This window comes from Armigeres subalbatus, chromosome 1, assembly GCF_024139115.2.
Source record: "Armigeres subalbatus isolate Guangzhou_Male chromosome 1, GZ_Asu_2, whole genome shotgun sequence".
NCBI lineage: Eukaryota > Metazoa > Arthropoda > Insecta > Diptera > Culicidae > Armigeres > Armigeres subalbatus.
In genome coordinates, this window is record NC_085139.1 from 110,731,407 (window position 1) to 110,748,369 (window position 16,963).

The following is a 16,963-nucleotide window of genomic DNA, read 5'->3' on the forward strand; positions in this document are numbered from 1 at the left end:
AAAGGAATCGGGCCCATCCCAATGTTCCCAACAACACGTAAGATGACCCTGTGGGGTTTGAGTGTCAAATGAACTTGAATTCTACTAGAAGAGGTATTATTCTCTACGAAAGTGTCGAGCTTGAAGCAACGCGCAACCTAATGATGCTTTGCACCTGAAGCAATAAAACAAGCAACCTTTGATGCGTAGGGTAGAAGATTCATTTTGAACAAATTAGAGACAGTTCGTAATCACTTCGAATTTCAAGGCAAAAATGCCACTCAAAGTGTATAAATTGGATTAAATAGAAGCCATGCATATTATCGGCGATAATTATTGGTCAGCGAGACTAAATCACGCACAAAATGTATCAATCTTAGTTAAAATTGCATTGTGATTAACATACGTCATTTACTTTAAACCGCCATATGATAGAGCGGGCTCCACGCCGGATCAAACCTGAATGTCAATTGCGCTAAAGTCCACTTGGAGAGGGCAAGTGCATGTCTCACATACCGCTGTTTTTTTTTCATGTCGCCGCCGCCGCTACCAAGTGGCTTGGATTTGCGCAATACACTTAGCTTTTAAATGCGGTTCTGCCTCCAACAGCCGGCAAAATTGCGAACGAAGCGAAATATTAGAACTGGAAGCGATCACTATGTATAGTAGATATCTGGTGAGATTCAATTTAGATGTTAGATGGAGTTCATAAACTACGCATTGCCGGTACTGAAAAATCTTCAGTACATTTACAATTAGAAAATTTGTTATACAAAATTCGTCAATCATCAACTTTTTATTTTTTTCATGCGCTCCATGTACACATTTTTATATAACTAAGTAGCACACACACCAAGTAATGTATCGTTTTGACTCAAAACTCGAACATGACTCATATTTCAAACACTGGTGTTTTGGACTCCCCAACTGAAAATTGCTTCAGATTTCCGTACGGAGGAGCAAGATTACAAACGAATTCAAGATCCTATGAAATGAATTACGCAAACAATACTGTAATGACCAAATGCGAGTGCTCGCAATATGGAGTCATGTTCGGAAATTGAGCTAAAATGGTACATATGTTGATTTCAACTTGGAAAAAGAATACCATCCCAAAATTGTTAAAAAGCTCAATAATATTGATAGTATCCAAATTTAAAAAAGTTGTGCTGTACTACTCCTGGAAACCTCACAGAAACAAAACGTCTTGACTAACCACACACCATGCGTCCGCTTTTCTCATTTTTTGTACGGACGCGTTGGTGCGTGTGGAGGCGCACAGTAGATGGTAGGTTACAACCGGCCTAGAATTTAGCCTCGTAAATTGTTAGGTGTTTCATTCAAATGTGGAAAATCATGATTTTTTCTAAATTATACTTTCTTGTCTATTATTTTTGACGTTTGTGTTCACCTGACCTACATAATTGCGAGATCCCCTAAAATAAAGCGACGCGACTGTCGCTTTTACTGGATGACACACTCCCCACATACAGTGTTAATGGAAAGATAAAAAAAATACATCTCAGTAGTATCAAGATATAGAATTTGGCTTTACATCGTAATCAATGGTTTGCCCCTAGTCGCGTGCTACCCATGCCTACACAGTGAGCATTTGTCTGTCTCGGAAAGGCGTCAAGAATTGTATGATTAATTAATTTCCGTAAAGGGCTGCATAGCATTTACATCCAGAACGGGATGACCGATCAGCTGATTTTGTTTGGAATGATAAAACAACCGGTTCGCTGTTTTGTGCAATGTTCACAGGCGTGTGCAATGGAATGCATTTTTTTTACAAATGTAGATGAATCGAATGACACAGCAAGTATTAGCTATGGTGCGCAATGACACGGCAATTTCGAAGAACCCCGGTTGATAGAAATAAATAATGCATAGAAGGTGTTTGCGTGCACAACATTTCAGGAAAAAAAATGGAAGTCAGAATTGATTCCCCCTCTTCGCATCTTCATAATGTTTATTTATGCAGAATATCATTTGGGTAAGATATGAAAATGTTCAATAAAAAACCCAGATTAATCCACTTAGCAGTGATGATGCCTTTCTCGTGCATTATAAAATAATATTGAAAGAATCACATTAGAAAGGTCAAAAAAGCTCTTTAGGAGAATAGATCACATTTTTTCGATCATTTTGCATGTTTTTGCATTAGTTATTGTATTGCCACCATTTTCGGAAACATTTTTTTTTCGGTTTTGATTTTTTTTTCCAAGGGGGGACCCTTGGGAAAAAAACAATGATTTTTCAATAATTCCGAAATGCAATGTCCGATCGAGCCAATTTTCAATAGCAAACAATGGGACCGCATTCCCCTTCGAATGCAACTTGTTGCGAGTAAATCGGATTAAGCTAAGTTCCAAAAAGTGTGTCTACAAAATTTGTACACATACACACACACACATACATACATACACACATACAGACATCACCTCAATTCGTCGAGCTGAGTCGATCGGTATATGAAAATCGGCCCTCCGGGCCTCCTATCAAAATTTTGTTTTTGAAGCACACTTAGTGTACGTACACTTAGTGTACGAGAAAGGCAAAAACTGCATGCTTATCACTTGTCATAAAACGAGATATTTCATTCAATAGGATAACCGCACCCTTAGTAGAGGTTAGCACCAATAGTGGAGGTTGTGGGATTTAAATTAGATTTATCATAATTATACACCTTACGCTGGTTTCAGTTGATGCATCGTGTTTTGAATGTCCTGTTAAACAACTAAAAAATCGCTTGAAAAACTATTGAAATCAATGATTTTCCTTAATAAAACTGACTCCCTTGCACCTATAGTGGTGCAACTGTACCAATAGAGGCGAGTCTCATAAGCAATCAACGGATAGCACCACTATGGGAGGGAACCAAAATTAAATTTTACCACCACTAAAGGAACAGTATACCCATGAGTGGTGCAAGTACCTAATATTTGGTAGTTATTGATTACAAAAAGTTAATTGCCTATATTCCGGGTATAAGCCACCCGGAGTGGAAATTAATTACTATGCTTGAAACTCGACTTGTGAGAGATTTAGAGATGTGAGAGATTTAGTTCGAAAAATGTATTGGAGGGTAACCACTTCCTTCGGTGGGGTTTGATCCCACGAAACCAGTATGCTAGACAGGTGCTTTCTTACAAAGCTATGAAGGACCTCCATCGTCGTCCGCAGCTTAGAAGGCTACTGTTGAGATCAAATTTCCAACCCCAGGCACATAGCCAAACTACGATCACACAACCCTACTTCAATGAGCGAAATTGCTGATGAAACTGTGTGTGGATGCCAGACATAACTAAATACTTATCCTACTCGGTTGGTATAGCATAAAACAATACGTGAGGATGAATTGGTTTCAAAAATAGATTGCGAGAGTTCGGCTGGTGCCTGGTGTTGGAAATTTAATCTCATCATGGGCCTTCTAAGCTGCGGAGGACGATGGAGGTCCTTCGTAGCTTAGTAGGGAAAGCACCTGTCTAGCGTACTGGTTTCGTGGGATCAAACCCCACCGAAGGAAGTGGTTACCCTTCAATACATTTTTCGAATGAAATCTTTCACATGTTGTGCAATTGCACAAATCGAGTTTCAGACATTATTTATTTATTTATTCAGTCTGAGGTCGGAATAGCTTCTGCAGTATACAACAGTCGTCTCCATTCAGCTCGGTCCATGGCTGTCCGTCGCCTGCCACGTTGACCTGTGTGCTGATTGAAATTTTACCGTCGGCGGCATGATAGATCATTTGTAGCAGGCGGCGGCGTGAATTAATTTCATTTTTTTTTTCAATAATTTTCCGGAATTTCCTAAGAAATTCGTCAAATTCCTCCGGAAGCTCCTCCAGATATTCCTCCGGAAGTTCCTCCAGGAATTCCTTCGGAAATTCCTCCAGGAATTCCTTCGGAAGTTTCTCCAGGAATTCCTTCGGAAGTTCCTCCAGGAAATCCTTCGGAAGTTCCTCCAGGAATTCCTTCGGAAGTTCCTCCAGGAATTCCTTCGGAAGTTCCTCCAGGAATTCCTTCGGAAGTTCCTCCAGGAATTCCTTCGGAAGTTCCTCCAGGAATTCCTTCGGAAGTTCCTCCAGGAATTCCTTCGGAAGTTCCTCCAGGAATTCCTTCGGAAGTTCCTCCAGGAATTCCTTCGGAAGTTCCTCCAGGAATTCCTTCGGAAGTTCCTCCAGGAATTCCTTCGGAAGTTCCTCCAGGAATTCCTTCGGAAGTTCCTCCAGGAATTCCTTCGGAAGTTCCTCCAGGAATTCCTTCGGAAGTTCCTCCAGGAATTCCTTCGGAAGTTCCTCCAGGAATTCCTTCGGAAGTTCCTCCAGGAATTCCTTCGGAAGTTCCTCCAGGAATTCCTCCGGAAGTTCCTCCAGGAATTTCTCCGGAAGTTCCTCCAGGAATTTCTCCGGAAGTTCCTCCAGGAATTTCTCCGGAAGTTCCTCCAGGTATTTCTTCGGAAGTTCTTCCAGGAATTTCTCCGGAAGTTCCTACAGGAATTTCTCCGGAAGTTCCTCCAGGAATTTCTCCGGAAGTTCCTCCAGGATTTCCTCCGGAAGTTCCTCCAGGAATTCCTCCGGAAGTTCCTCCAGGAATTCCTCCGGAAGTTCCTCCAGGAATTCCTCCGGTAGTTCCTCCAGGAATTCCTCCGGAAGTTCCTCCAGGAATTCCTCCGGAAGTTCCTCCAGGAATTCCTCCGGAAGTTCCTCCAGGAATTCCTCCGGAAGTTCCTCCAGGAATTCCTCCGGAAGTTCCTCCAGGAATTCCTCCGGAAGTTCCTCCAGAAATTCCTCCGGAAGTTCCTCCGGAAGTTCCTCCAGGAATTCCTCCGGAAGTTCCTCCGGAAGTTCCTCCAGGAATTCCTCCGGAAGTTCCTCCAGGAATTCCTCCGGAAGTTCCTCCAGGAATTCCTCCGGAAGTTCCTCCAGGAATTCCTCCGGAAGTTCCTCCAGGAATTCCTCCGGAAGTTCCTCCAGGAATTCCTCCGGAAGTTCCTCCAGGAATTCCTCCGGAAGTTCCTCCAGGAATTCCTCCGGAAGTTCCTCCAGGAATTCCTCCGGAAGTTCCTCCAGGAATTCCTCCGGAAGTTCCTCCAGGAATTCCTCCGGAAGTTCCTCCAGGAATTCCTCCGGAAGTTCCTCCAGGAATTCCTCCGGAAGTTCCTCCAGGAATTCCTCCGGAAGTTCCTCCAGGAATTCCTCCGGAAATTCCTCCAGGAATTCCTCCGGAAGTTCCTCCAGGAATTCCTCCGGAAGTTCCTCCAGGAATTCCTCCGGAAGTTCCTCCAGGAATTCCTCCGGAAGTTCCTCCAGGAATTCCTCCGGAAGTTCCTCCAGGAATTCCTCCGGAAGTTCCTCCAGGAATTCCTCCGGAAGTTCCTCCAGGAATTCCTCCGGAAGTTCCTCCAGGAATTCCTCCGGAAGTTCCTCCAGGAATTCCTCCGGAAGTTCCTCCAGGAATTCCTCCGGAAGTTCCTCCAGGAATTCCTCCGGAAGTTCCTCCAGGAATTCCTCCGGAAGTTCCTCCAGGAATTCCTCCGGAAGTTCCTCCAGGATTTCCTCCGAAGGTTCCTCCAGGAATTCCTCCGGAAGTTCCTCCAGGAATTCCTCCGGAAGTTCCTCCAGGAATTCCTCCGGAAGTTCCTCCCGGAATTCCTTCGGAAGTTCCTCCAGGAATTCCTCCGGAAGTTCCTCCAGGAATTCCTCCGGAAGTTCCTCCAGGAATTCCTCCGGAAGTTCCTCCCGGAATTCCTCCGGAAGTTCCTCCCGGAATTCTTCCGGAAGTTCCTCCTGAATTTCTCCGGAAGTTCCGCCAAGAGTTCCTCAGGAAATTCCTCCTGAATTCCTCCGGAAGTTCCTCCCGGAATTCCTCCGGAAGTTCCTCCCGGAATTCCTCCGGAAGTTCCTCCTGAATTCCTCCGAAGTTCCTCCTGAATTCCTCCGGAAGTTCCTCCCGGAATTCCTCCGGAAGTTCCTCCCGGAATTCCTCCGGAAGTTCCTCCCGGAATTCCTCCGGAAGTTCCTCCCGGAATTCCTCCGGAAGTTCCTCCCGGAATTCCTCCGGAAGTTGCTCCAGGAATTCCTCCGGAAGTTGCTCCAGGAATTCCTCCGGAAGTTGCTCCAAGAATTCCTCCGGAAGTTCCTCCAGGAATTCCTCTGGAAGTTCCTCCAGGAATTCCTCCGGAAGTTCCTCCAGGAATTCCTCCGGAAGTTCCTCCAGGAATTCCTCCGGAAGTTCCTCCAGGAATTCCTCCGGAAGTTCCTCCAGGAATTCCTCCGGAAGTTCCTCCAGGAATTCCTCCGAAGTTCCTCCAGGAATTCCTCCGGAAGTTCCTCCAGGAATTCCTCCGGAAGTTCCTCCAGGAATTCCTCCGGAAGTTCCTCCAGGAATTCCTCCGGAAGTTCCTCCAGGAATTCCTCCGGAAGTTCCTCCAGGAATTCCTCCGAAGTTCCTCCAGGAATTCCTCCGGAAGTTCCTCCAGGAATTCCTCCGGAAGTTCCTCCAGGAATTCCTCCGGAAGTTCCTCCAGGAATTCCTCCGGAAGTTCCTCCAGGAATTCCTCCGAAGTTCCTCCAGGAATTCCTCCGAAGTTCCTCCAGGAATTCCTCCGAAGTTCCTCCAGGAATTCCTCCGAAGTTCCTCCAGGAATTCCTCCGGAAGTTCCTCCAGGAATTCCTCCGGAAGTTCCTCCAGGAATTCCTCCGGAAGTTCCTCCAGGAATTCCTCCGGAAGTTCCTCCAGGAATTCCTCCGGAAGTTCCTCCAGGAATTCCTCCGGAAGTTCCTCCAGGAATTCCTCCGGAAGTTCCTCCAGGAATTCCTCCGGAAGTTCCTCCAGGAATTCCTCCGGAAGTTCCTCCAGGAATTCCTCCGGAAGTTCCTCCGAATTTCCTACGGAAGTTCCTCCAGGAATTCCTCCGGAAGTTCCTCCAATAATTCTTCCGGAAGTTCCTCCAGGAATTCCTCTGGAAGTTCCTCCAAGAATTCCTCCGGAGGTTCCTCCAGAAATGAGATGGGATGGGAATTCAGGAATTCTTCGGAAAAGTCCTTGAAGATTTCTTTCCGGATTTTTTTCAAAAGTTCCATCAATTTACTTTCAGAAATTCCTCATAAAGTTTCGTGAATATTTTTTTCGGAAGCTTCTTCAGGAATTCCTTCCGATGCTCCTCAGGAAGTAAGTCCGGACTTCCTCAGATAATTTTTCCGGAGATTCCTGCCGGAACTGAAGCATTACTTCCAATTATCCTTTGAAAATTTCATTTGAGTCGGGAGGAATTCCATAGGAGCTATTACGAGATGTTACCGTGAATTCCTCTAGAAACCTACCTGCGTATTATTTAGATTTTTATCAATGTTTTTCTCAAAGAATACCTCCTGAAATTCTCCTTGAAGTGACTCTACGACACTACCCATAATTCCATTACCCATAATGCCATTACCCCGAAGGTGTAGGCTGACCATACGTACCGTATTAAACGGGTCAGTCCCGTTTTATAGACCTTATTGTGTTGACCCGTCGTAATCTAAAAAAATCTCAATTTGTCCCGTTTTTTCATTGATTCTTCCAAAGAACTCCAAAATAGCATTAAAATTATAAAAAAAATCATTGGAGGATTGAACGGAACCGGTAACTTGGTAGGCAAGTATATTCTGAAAATCAGGTCACGTTTCAACTTCAATAAAATGAAGCGCAGAAGCAGACATTGTAATTTCCACATTTAGTTTTATTTTTACATCTTGCGAAGTAGGTTAAGGTGATTATACAATCAAGCCAAGTGGTGAATCACTCACCACACGGTTTTCTACTCCTATTATCAAAAGATCAAATCTAGCGTAGTAATTTTCGTACAATGCTGAAATTAAAGTCGATTTGTTTAGCAAACGATCTAAGGATGTTTCATCCTCATGGGCGTTTTGGTTTTCTCAATTCGTGCTCTTAAAAAATCACTAGAAAAAGTACGTGGTTTCCAAATTGGCCGATTTGTGGCCTTAATTCATTTTTTTTCAAATCTGCTTTGCTTTACCACATATTTTTCAGCCGCGTGATTCTTTTCGAACCATCAAAAATCCTTCGAAGTCTTTCTGAATAATTCAAAAATAATAATAATCAATTAATCAGCTGGCCAAAATCAAATCGGGTTTTAAGGCAGTTGCAAACCGAATGAAAATTTGGTCGGATTTCGGTCCACACGTACTTTGAGGCTAGTTTACAGATCAGGATCGAGCTTCCATATGTGTGGGCCTTTTTGGACGCACATGAGAACAAAATCAATGGACAAGATTCCCGAGATGTGAGGCTACTTTTAGCATCATTTAAATCAATTTCGATCAAAAAGGACTGTGTATTGATAAGATTTGATATTTATTCACATGCGCCCACCATATTCATGGAAATAATTAAAATCCCTTCTTATTAATGTTCTTTCCTTGTTGAGATTCTTGTTATTCTTATCCGCAGATTTTCCCTCACTTATATTCATGGAAAAGGGTTTTGGCACGGGAAATCAATAATCCCATCGTATTACTCTTTTCGCATTTGTCTTTTGACATTTTTTTCTTATAATTATTTTTAGCTCTCTAATGCCCGCACTGGCTTTAAAGGCATGTTTACAGTTCAAAAACGTATCACGAGATTTGGTTCCCCGTGCATTTTTTAAAGGGGCGGGATTAACGGGATTTGGGCTAGGAAAACGAAACTCACCCCCCTCGAAAAATGCATGGTGGAACAACTCCCGTGACAAGTTTTCCGAACGGTAAACCAACATTCAGGAATGATACTTCAACTATTTTTTGTTGCCATCATCCCGAATGGGACACTACCCCGAATGATCCACTACCCCGAATTAGCCCTGATTTCAAGTTTATAGTTTTTTGCATTGAAAACGTTAATCAATAGAAGTTCATTTGTAATTCATTTGAATGATCAATTCTTGTTTGACGACTTATTCAATAGTAGGGCGACTCTAGTGGAGAAAATTACACAATTTTTATCGTAGATCTGTACTTATTTTTCGAGCCGATAGCCATTTACAAGGTTTACCGTGATTCGTTTCATCAAACTAGAAATGTTTGAAAACAATATAGAACGAACACACTTAAAATAAATCGCAGATTTCTGTGAAATTTCACCGAAATCTCAACAGCAGAACTGTTCGGTAAAATTTTTACAGATTTTTTGGTAGTTTTGACAGTTGAACAAAGGAAAATACCGCAGAAAATCGGTGAAATAATTACCGAAGAAATCTGCTGTTGAGATTTCGGTGAATTGAAGCAAAATTCACCGAAATCTGTGAAATGATTTAAGTGTGAATAGTTCTCGTTCCATAAAATCCCGTTACATATAATGTGCTACCTTTGAATACTGTTTAAGCTGAGGTGAAAATTTTGCAGCACGTTCTCATGCTCAATGCAGGGAACTGGAGGAAATCTCGTCGAAACGTCGACTGGGCTTGAGACGGCTCGCGAACATGTATTTCAATAAAATAAAGGCGTGGAAAAGTTACTTCTGAAGTTTGCGGAAACCCGGCGATAAACCTTACTATGACAAGAAAAGCATAGCGGCAAGACTCTAGAATGAGAGGACCCAAGCAGCACAAGTCTAATGAAACTGGTTACAGCAACCTAATTGTGACTAAATCGGATCACACATAATCTACTGTGATCTATGCACAACATGTGTGCTGCTCGGGGATCTCTTCTGTTCGTCGAAAATGCTTGTTCCTCTCGTAGCATGGAATAGGCATAGTTTCGTTACACCTTGCAAAGGCGATCATTTAAAGGAGGTGTTATTTCTTCTGTTCGCCTTATACCGGGGAAACGCGTTTATCAAAAGTAGGCATTTTCAAATCTGTTCATTTTAAACCGGGCAAACATGTTCATCAAAAGAATGTATCATCGCCTATACATTATCAAAAATGTTCGCCTCATATCGGGAAAATGCACTCATCTAAACAGGGCATTCTCACCCCTGTTCGACTTAAACCGAGCAAACACATTCATTCAAGGAAGGCTTTATCCCTCATGTTCACCTTATACTGGGCAAATGCGTTCATTAAAAGAAGGCATTATCAAATCAGTTTGCCTTATATCGGGAAAATGCGTCCATCTAAAGAAAGCATTGTCAACTCTGTTTGCATTAAACTGGGCAAATGCATTCATTTAAAGAAGGCTCCATCTCCTATGTTTGCCTTATACTGGGCAAATGCGTTCATTTAAAGAAGGCATCATTTCCACTATACATGTCATGTCAATTTAAAGAAGGCGTTATCTCCTCACTTACTCTATTTCGTAGGATAGCACTTTTCCAAGTAATAATGGCGTAGAATGATAGTATACGTTAATTAGACGAAAACTCAAAAATGCTGGTTAAACAAACCTTTATTGTGTTTCTCTTAGTAACTCTAAGTAGTATTGTACTTTTATCTCTATAAATAAAAATGAGTTTGCATTTCCTTTGAGGCAATATAAGTCACGAACGGGTTGATCGATTTGTACGGTTTTCTCACTAATAGATTCGTCTTAGGACCAGGGTTGCCACATTTAAATCTGTATTTTTGTCCCAGAAAATCTTTATATCTGTATCTCAAGTCAAAAAATCTGTATTGCAAATCTGTATCCATCTGAACCAAATCAAATTCGTCTTTAATATAGTTAGTTTTGAAAAGATAAATTCCGGAAATACTATGCGGAACTACAAGTCCTCGTACAAGTCAGACATGACAATATTCAGCATTTTTTGCACATTTCATTCCAAGGATTACAAATAAATGAATACAAGCAACAATGTTTGCTTTTTCAATGTTTAATATTTGATCATTTACGTGGCATATTTACTAACAACATATGCCACGGATCCAGTATAGCCAGATGCACAACAACTTTATTGGACTAATATTCAGCCACACAGAAAAGAATCACTGATAAACTGTTTCAAAGCATTTCAGATGGGATCTATGATAGTTAGACCTGATTTTTTAGTATTATTTTTAGAACATTTTCTAAGACCACATGTATTAAAATGTAATCTTAACAATTTCCTCAACATAATCTGATCGAATTTAAAAATCATTGATGTACATGACTTGTCAATTAAGAACAAAACCTACCAGAGACCACATGTTCTGTATTTTTAAATTGAAATTGTTAATCTCAAAATGGTTCTTAATAAGATAATTTTAGATTAGCATAACAGAAATTTACAATAATTTTTGGTAACAAAATTTTCAAGAAATCTGTAAAATCTGTAAATTTTCCAAAAATCTGTATATCTGTATATACAGATTCTTGGTCACAGCCTTACCTCAAAAATCTGTAAAATACAAAAAAATCTGTATATGTGGCAACCCTGCTTAGGACCCGCTGTGTTTGTATGTATTGAAAAGCGAAAAATTTCGTTGGGAAAGCAGGAAAATCATGAAGATGCAACGGACGAGTATGTTGTGGAGAAAACAATCATGCTTGCAATGAATTTGATCTAGAGTGCGGTGCTGCAATAAGCTATTGACAGTTTGAACTAAAAAAACAAACCCGAGCAAGATCGGGCGGGTTCTGCTGGAACTAGCATTACAGTGAAACCTCCATGAGTCGATATTGAAGGGACCATCGACTCATGGAAAAATCGAGATGTGGAGTAGCAAAACCTTGGAAAGCTCTTTGAAGGGACCATCACAGTAACCCAGAAAATATTTTCTAGTATGGAATAATTTGCTTCCACGAGTCGATATCGAGTCATTGAACATCGACTCATGGAGGTTTGACTGTATTTTCAAATTTACTAAATTATTTTCAAAGATTGTCATTTTACGATTAATCGGTATCTGTGGGTGTTTCAACAAATGTTGGAAAACTACACATTCGAAATGTGTTTGGGGTAATGGCCTTTCGGGGTAATGAATTTCGGGGTAGTTTCCCATTCGGGGTAATGGCTTTCGGGGAACTGTCCTATTCGGGGAAGTGGCCTTCGGGGTAATGGAATTCGGGGTACTGGCATTCGGGGTACAGGGGTGGAGCCCCTTGAAGTTCCTCCGGAAATTCCTCCATGAACTCTTCATAAATTACTTTGAGAATTCTTCAGAAATTTCCTCTGAACTCCTTTAAAATCTCATAAAAACATTTGTAAACTAACTCAACCCTACCCCCGGAATTTCTTCCACAAATATTTCCAGGAGTTTTTCTAGGCAGAAAATTCTAATAATCCATAAATTTTATCTGAAATTAACCCGGCAATCCCTCCAGGTATTTCCAAAACAAAAAAAATCGTTCATGAAGCCTTCTGGATAATCGTTATTAAATTCTTCAGTAGTTCCTACAAAAATTGCCCTGGACATTCCTAAACAGGCTTGTAAAATGTCATCTACATGTCATTTGGCTAATTTGTTCATAACTTCCTTTAGAAGCCAAATTTATTCCATAATTTTTAATGTGCTCATAACGCTTGAGTAGGGCTATATTTTTGTCCAAGGGTACATTGATCTAAATATAACATCTGAGGCTGGATAGTGAAAACTCTACAAAATGTCACGTGTCATTTGACATAATGTCATTTGAATGACATTTTGCCTCCCATGCCCCAGATTACATATTTACAGCAATGTCTTGTTAGACAAAGTTGTAGGCACATTAAAGCGCTATAAGTCCGTCATACATCATGAACTGATAGCTACCTTCTGGAAAAAGTTCTGGGAAAATTATGCAAACGAATGGAAATGCCATTTTACAACACTGTTCCTAAATAAATTCCGGTCGAATGCACACCAAAATCGCCTTGGAAATTATTTATATTTCAAATTCTCTCAGCAAAACTTTTACAGAAACTTCTTTCTTCTTCTTCCGAATATCTCTCTCTTATTTTTATTTCGACCCTGGAATTTTTTTCACAAATAATCGTCGCTCTTGGGCAGGGTTTGCAGAAAACGCTCTCAATAGATAACGAACAACAAGAAAAAAAGAGGCAAAAACTGTTCAGAATCATGACAAGCCATGATAACAAATTTATCAAGCTTGTATACAAGCTATCCAACGGAATTTTATCCGATACGCTTTACGTGTGCTGCCCTGGAATGATTTCGCCAACTTACCACCTTATGAAGAAAGATGCCGGCTAATTTCTCTGGAGACATTGGCATCTAGGAGAAAACTTCTACAACGGCTCTATGTTTATGGACTTCTCAACGGGGATGTTGAATGCAGCGCTCTTCTAAGCCAAGTAAACTTTCATGCTCCTCAACGACAACTACGTCAACACTCGCTCCTTTGGCAATCTACCCGTCGCACCAACTATAGCTTTAACGAACCGTGGACTTTGTGCTGCCGTGCATTTAATGAAACCAGTGAAGTGTATGATTTCGGCTTAAGTAAGTCTACATATAAACGAAGGATCCTCCATATAGTATAAGTTTCAATCTGTACAACAATAAGTTGAAGATTAAATAAATAAATAAATAAATAAAAGTGCGAAAAAACAGAATCGGATCGGCAGCCCCCACAGAAAAATAATGATTCTCGCTTTGTTTTCGCTCGTTTCGTGTTGCTTACTGCACAGCTGTGTAGAACAAGTTGAAATGCATCATCAGAGCCAGTGCTCCCCGCATTTGGAGCTTTTTAAAAGATATTTATCATGGGGTATAGCCTCTCGAATCAGTTCTCTATCATGACAGCTGGCGAAAAAAGTCTCTCGCGGTATGCTACATATCGTATATATATACAGAGATGATAAGTGAGAGACTTGTTCATTCTCTTTAGAATTCAATCCCTGCTCTTGGGCGATGTTCCTCCAGTTTCCCCGAATGTTTGTGGTCCCCAGGTCCGATTCCACCGCGTGCAGTCAGCGTGTTCGTGGCCTTCCACGAAGTCGCCGGCCCCAATCTGGTTCTCTGTTGAATATTATTTTCGCTATTCTTTCTTCCGATATTCGCACTAAGTGACCTGCCCACTGAAGTCTGCCGTATTTTATACGATTCACAATATTTTTTTCTTTGTATACTTGATACAGCTCATGATTCATGCGTCAGCGCCACACACCATTTTCTAGATTCCCTCCGAGTATTGTACGCAGCACTTTTGGCTCGGAAAGCCCGAAAGCTCTCCGGTTCGTCTCTTTTAATGTCTATGCTTCATGTCCATAAAGGGCCACTGGTAGAATCAGAGTTTTGTATAGAGCAAATTTCGTTTCCGGCTGCATGTTGCGGGAGCTGAGCTGGTTGCGTAATCCGTAAAAGGCCCTAATCGCAGCAGCAATACGTCTTTTCACTTCACGGGAAACGTCATTGTCACATGTCACAAGCGTTCCAAGATAAACAAATTCTTCTACCTCTGCACCAACACCACTAGGTCTTCCCCTATCTCTACCTGCCACCACGTATAGTGCCGTTCCTCTGCAGGCCAGATCTCCTAATAGCGCCTTCGAGTGCAATGTTGAACAATAAATTCGAAAGTGCATCACTCTGCTTCAATCCGTCTAAGGTCACAAACGAGGTTGACACTTCGTCGGCAATCCGATTATTTGATTTCGAGTCATCCACTGTTGCACGTATCAGTCTAATCAGCTTCGTCGGAAAACCATGTTCGGACATATGCCACAGCTCATTTCTCTTCACTGAATCGTACGCTGCTTTGAAATCAATGAACAGATGGTGAGTCTGCAAGTTGTACTCCCGGAGTTTATCAAGGATCATCAGCAGGCTGAACATCTGATCCGTCGTTGATCGGCCCTCACGAAAACCTGCCTGGTATTCGCCGACGAAGGACTCCTCAAGTGGTATCAATTTGTTAAACACGATACGCAACAGGATTTTGTACACCGAGCTCAAAGGGGTGATCCCTCTGTGATCGGCACACTCTAGTCTGTGCCCTTTCTTATAGATTGGGCATATGAGGCCATCCAACCAGTCGGCAGGCAGTTCTTCATCCTCCTATATTTTCTGGATAATGTGGTGAATTGATTGATGCAGCTGCTCACTTCCGTGTTTGAAAAACTCGACCGGGATCTCGTCCTTCCTAGCAGCTTTACTGTTTTTCAGCTCGTTTAGATCCTTTTTAATTTCATCTAGCGTTGGTTGATCCACAGCTTGACCGTCACCGGCTATGTCCATCCTGTTCCTTAATACACCTTAATTTTCACCGTTCAACAATTCTTCGTTTCACCATACCGTTGAGAGTGATTTTGCAATTAAATTCACCTTTGAGAGCTATGTGATCCGCCGGATGTATCGGATGCTTGAACTGATGGTGTATAAAGCTTTTGTCGTCTTAGTTGTTGCCATGTTGTCTAGGCGATTGCACACCTTGCAGAGATGGTCAGAAAACGTGCAGTCGCGAACATAGCGCATCTGACCGCAGTGCCATCAGGCTGTACGAGGTCCTGACTTGCTTTCGTTTTTCAGTTGACGTTGCAGGTTGCTTGGTTTCTTCTCTGAAATGACGTGGACCGAATTTTTCAAACTCGATGGATGTTCGATCATCGTAGTGACCGACTTGAGATTGACGTGCCGCTGGAATTCGTCAATTAAAGTTTGGATCGTCAATAGTGCTTGTACCGTTTCACTTTCAATGTGAGAAAGAAGTCTTGCTCGGATGTCTGCGTTCCTCGGTGATTTGAGACCGAAAATGAAAATTAAACACTTGAAATGATCGATTTTTAAATCTTGAAACTCGAATTCCTCACACGCCCCCGTAGCTGATGATATCATCCGATTCGGTTTTAACCAACTGCGGACACTGGTAGCACTTGTGAAACACGGACGTCTGCTTACCGAAGATTTTCATGAGAGTCGTATCGTAACGGTATTAACGTGGCGTCCTTGGGAAGCTTCGGAAGGATGTAGTTAACGTAGCGACTATAAGAGACAGTGTCCAACTTCCGGAGTAGAAGCCGTACTTTTGCAAATCCGTATTTCGGGCGAACCAGTTTTTCAAAGGTGGTGCCATTCTCTGGGTCAAAATTAAACTCGCTTATGTTCGTCGACAATGACTCTAATACTTGCTCTGGGTTGGTTGATTGATGAACGGTTAACCGGTTTAGATGCTGGATCATCTGCAGAATCGGCTTTTTGACTTACATCCTGCTTATGTCCGTGTTGGGAATGCATGAACGAGATTGGTTGATTCTGAAATTGTTTACTGAGCTTGTAAAGAATTGAAAATTTCAATAATTTAAAGTAAATAATCAAAAGTTTCAATGAAATTGGCAAATTAGTGGAGAGTTTCCTAGTCGATTGATGTATGAAAATCTATCAAAAGATAAGGGCGCTATTAACGTTCAAAATCCTACATAATTTCGTCACGGTTTTGAAATTTTTATTTGATACACTGCATCCGCAAATTAAAAACAAGAAAACTGTTGGAAGTAACATATTGATACATACCGTCGAAAATAAGTGCTGTGTCAGTTCCACAGAACTTATCAACGTTGGCCTCAAACGTTCGATGCAGTAGCGCCGGGATCAGTCCACGCTGCTGTCCCTTGATGACGGCCAACTGTTGCAAAGTACCCATGGTAGTGTTGGTGCTTTAGGTTCGTACAGGAGTCACAGCAAGTTAAAATCGATGGAGACGTCGTACTGAAATTGTTGGAAAGAAATAAAATTAAAACTATTAGCTGAAGATGAAATGAACGTAATTACAGCAATATTTGAGAACAAATTAAATTAAAGTTTTACCAAAGTCCATACAGCCTGGTTTCTAGAAAACTTTTTCCGAGATCAAATTATTTTTTGTCGAAATCTGATTAGTACTCAAGTTTGCTGAGCCGAGGGCTGTATGTATTTCGTTGTACTGCTGATGTTTCGCTCTCAATAAGGTTCATTATTTTCCTAAGGCGGGTTTTGCGATGTTGCATAAGGGTAGATAAAAAATCCAGCAATTCTTTCAATAGTGAAAGCGAGAAAATGCTCCCTAATGCCTGCTTCATGTATGGAAGCATCAAGCAAAAACGTGGCAAAAAAAGTTAGGGAGAAATAGCTTCTTTTTTGAATTCAAAATCGC

At 41.6% G+C, this 16,963-nt stretch overlaps 1 protein-coding gene across 2 annotated transcripts in view; it reads right to left on the minus strand.

The window, feature by feature from the left end:
- Positions 1–16,963, minus strand: part of LOC134204920 (beta-alanyl-bioamine nonribosomal peptide synthetase ebony) — a 112,977-nt gene that overhangs the window by 13,006 nt on the left and 83,008 nt on the right. For both annotated transcript variants that reach the window (XM_062679729.1, XM_062679739.1), the window contains exon 2: positions 16,345–16,539. In XM_062679729.1, the coding sequence (XP_062535713.1) occupies positions 16,345–16,474 (130 nt within the window). In that variant the 5' untranslated portion in view covers positions 16,475–16,539. The remainder of the gene's footprint in view (positions 1–16,344; positions 16,540–16,963) is intronic.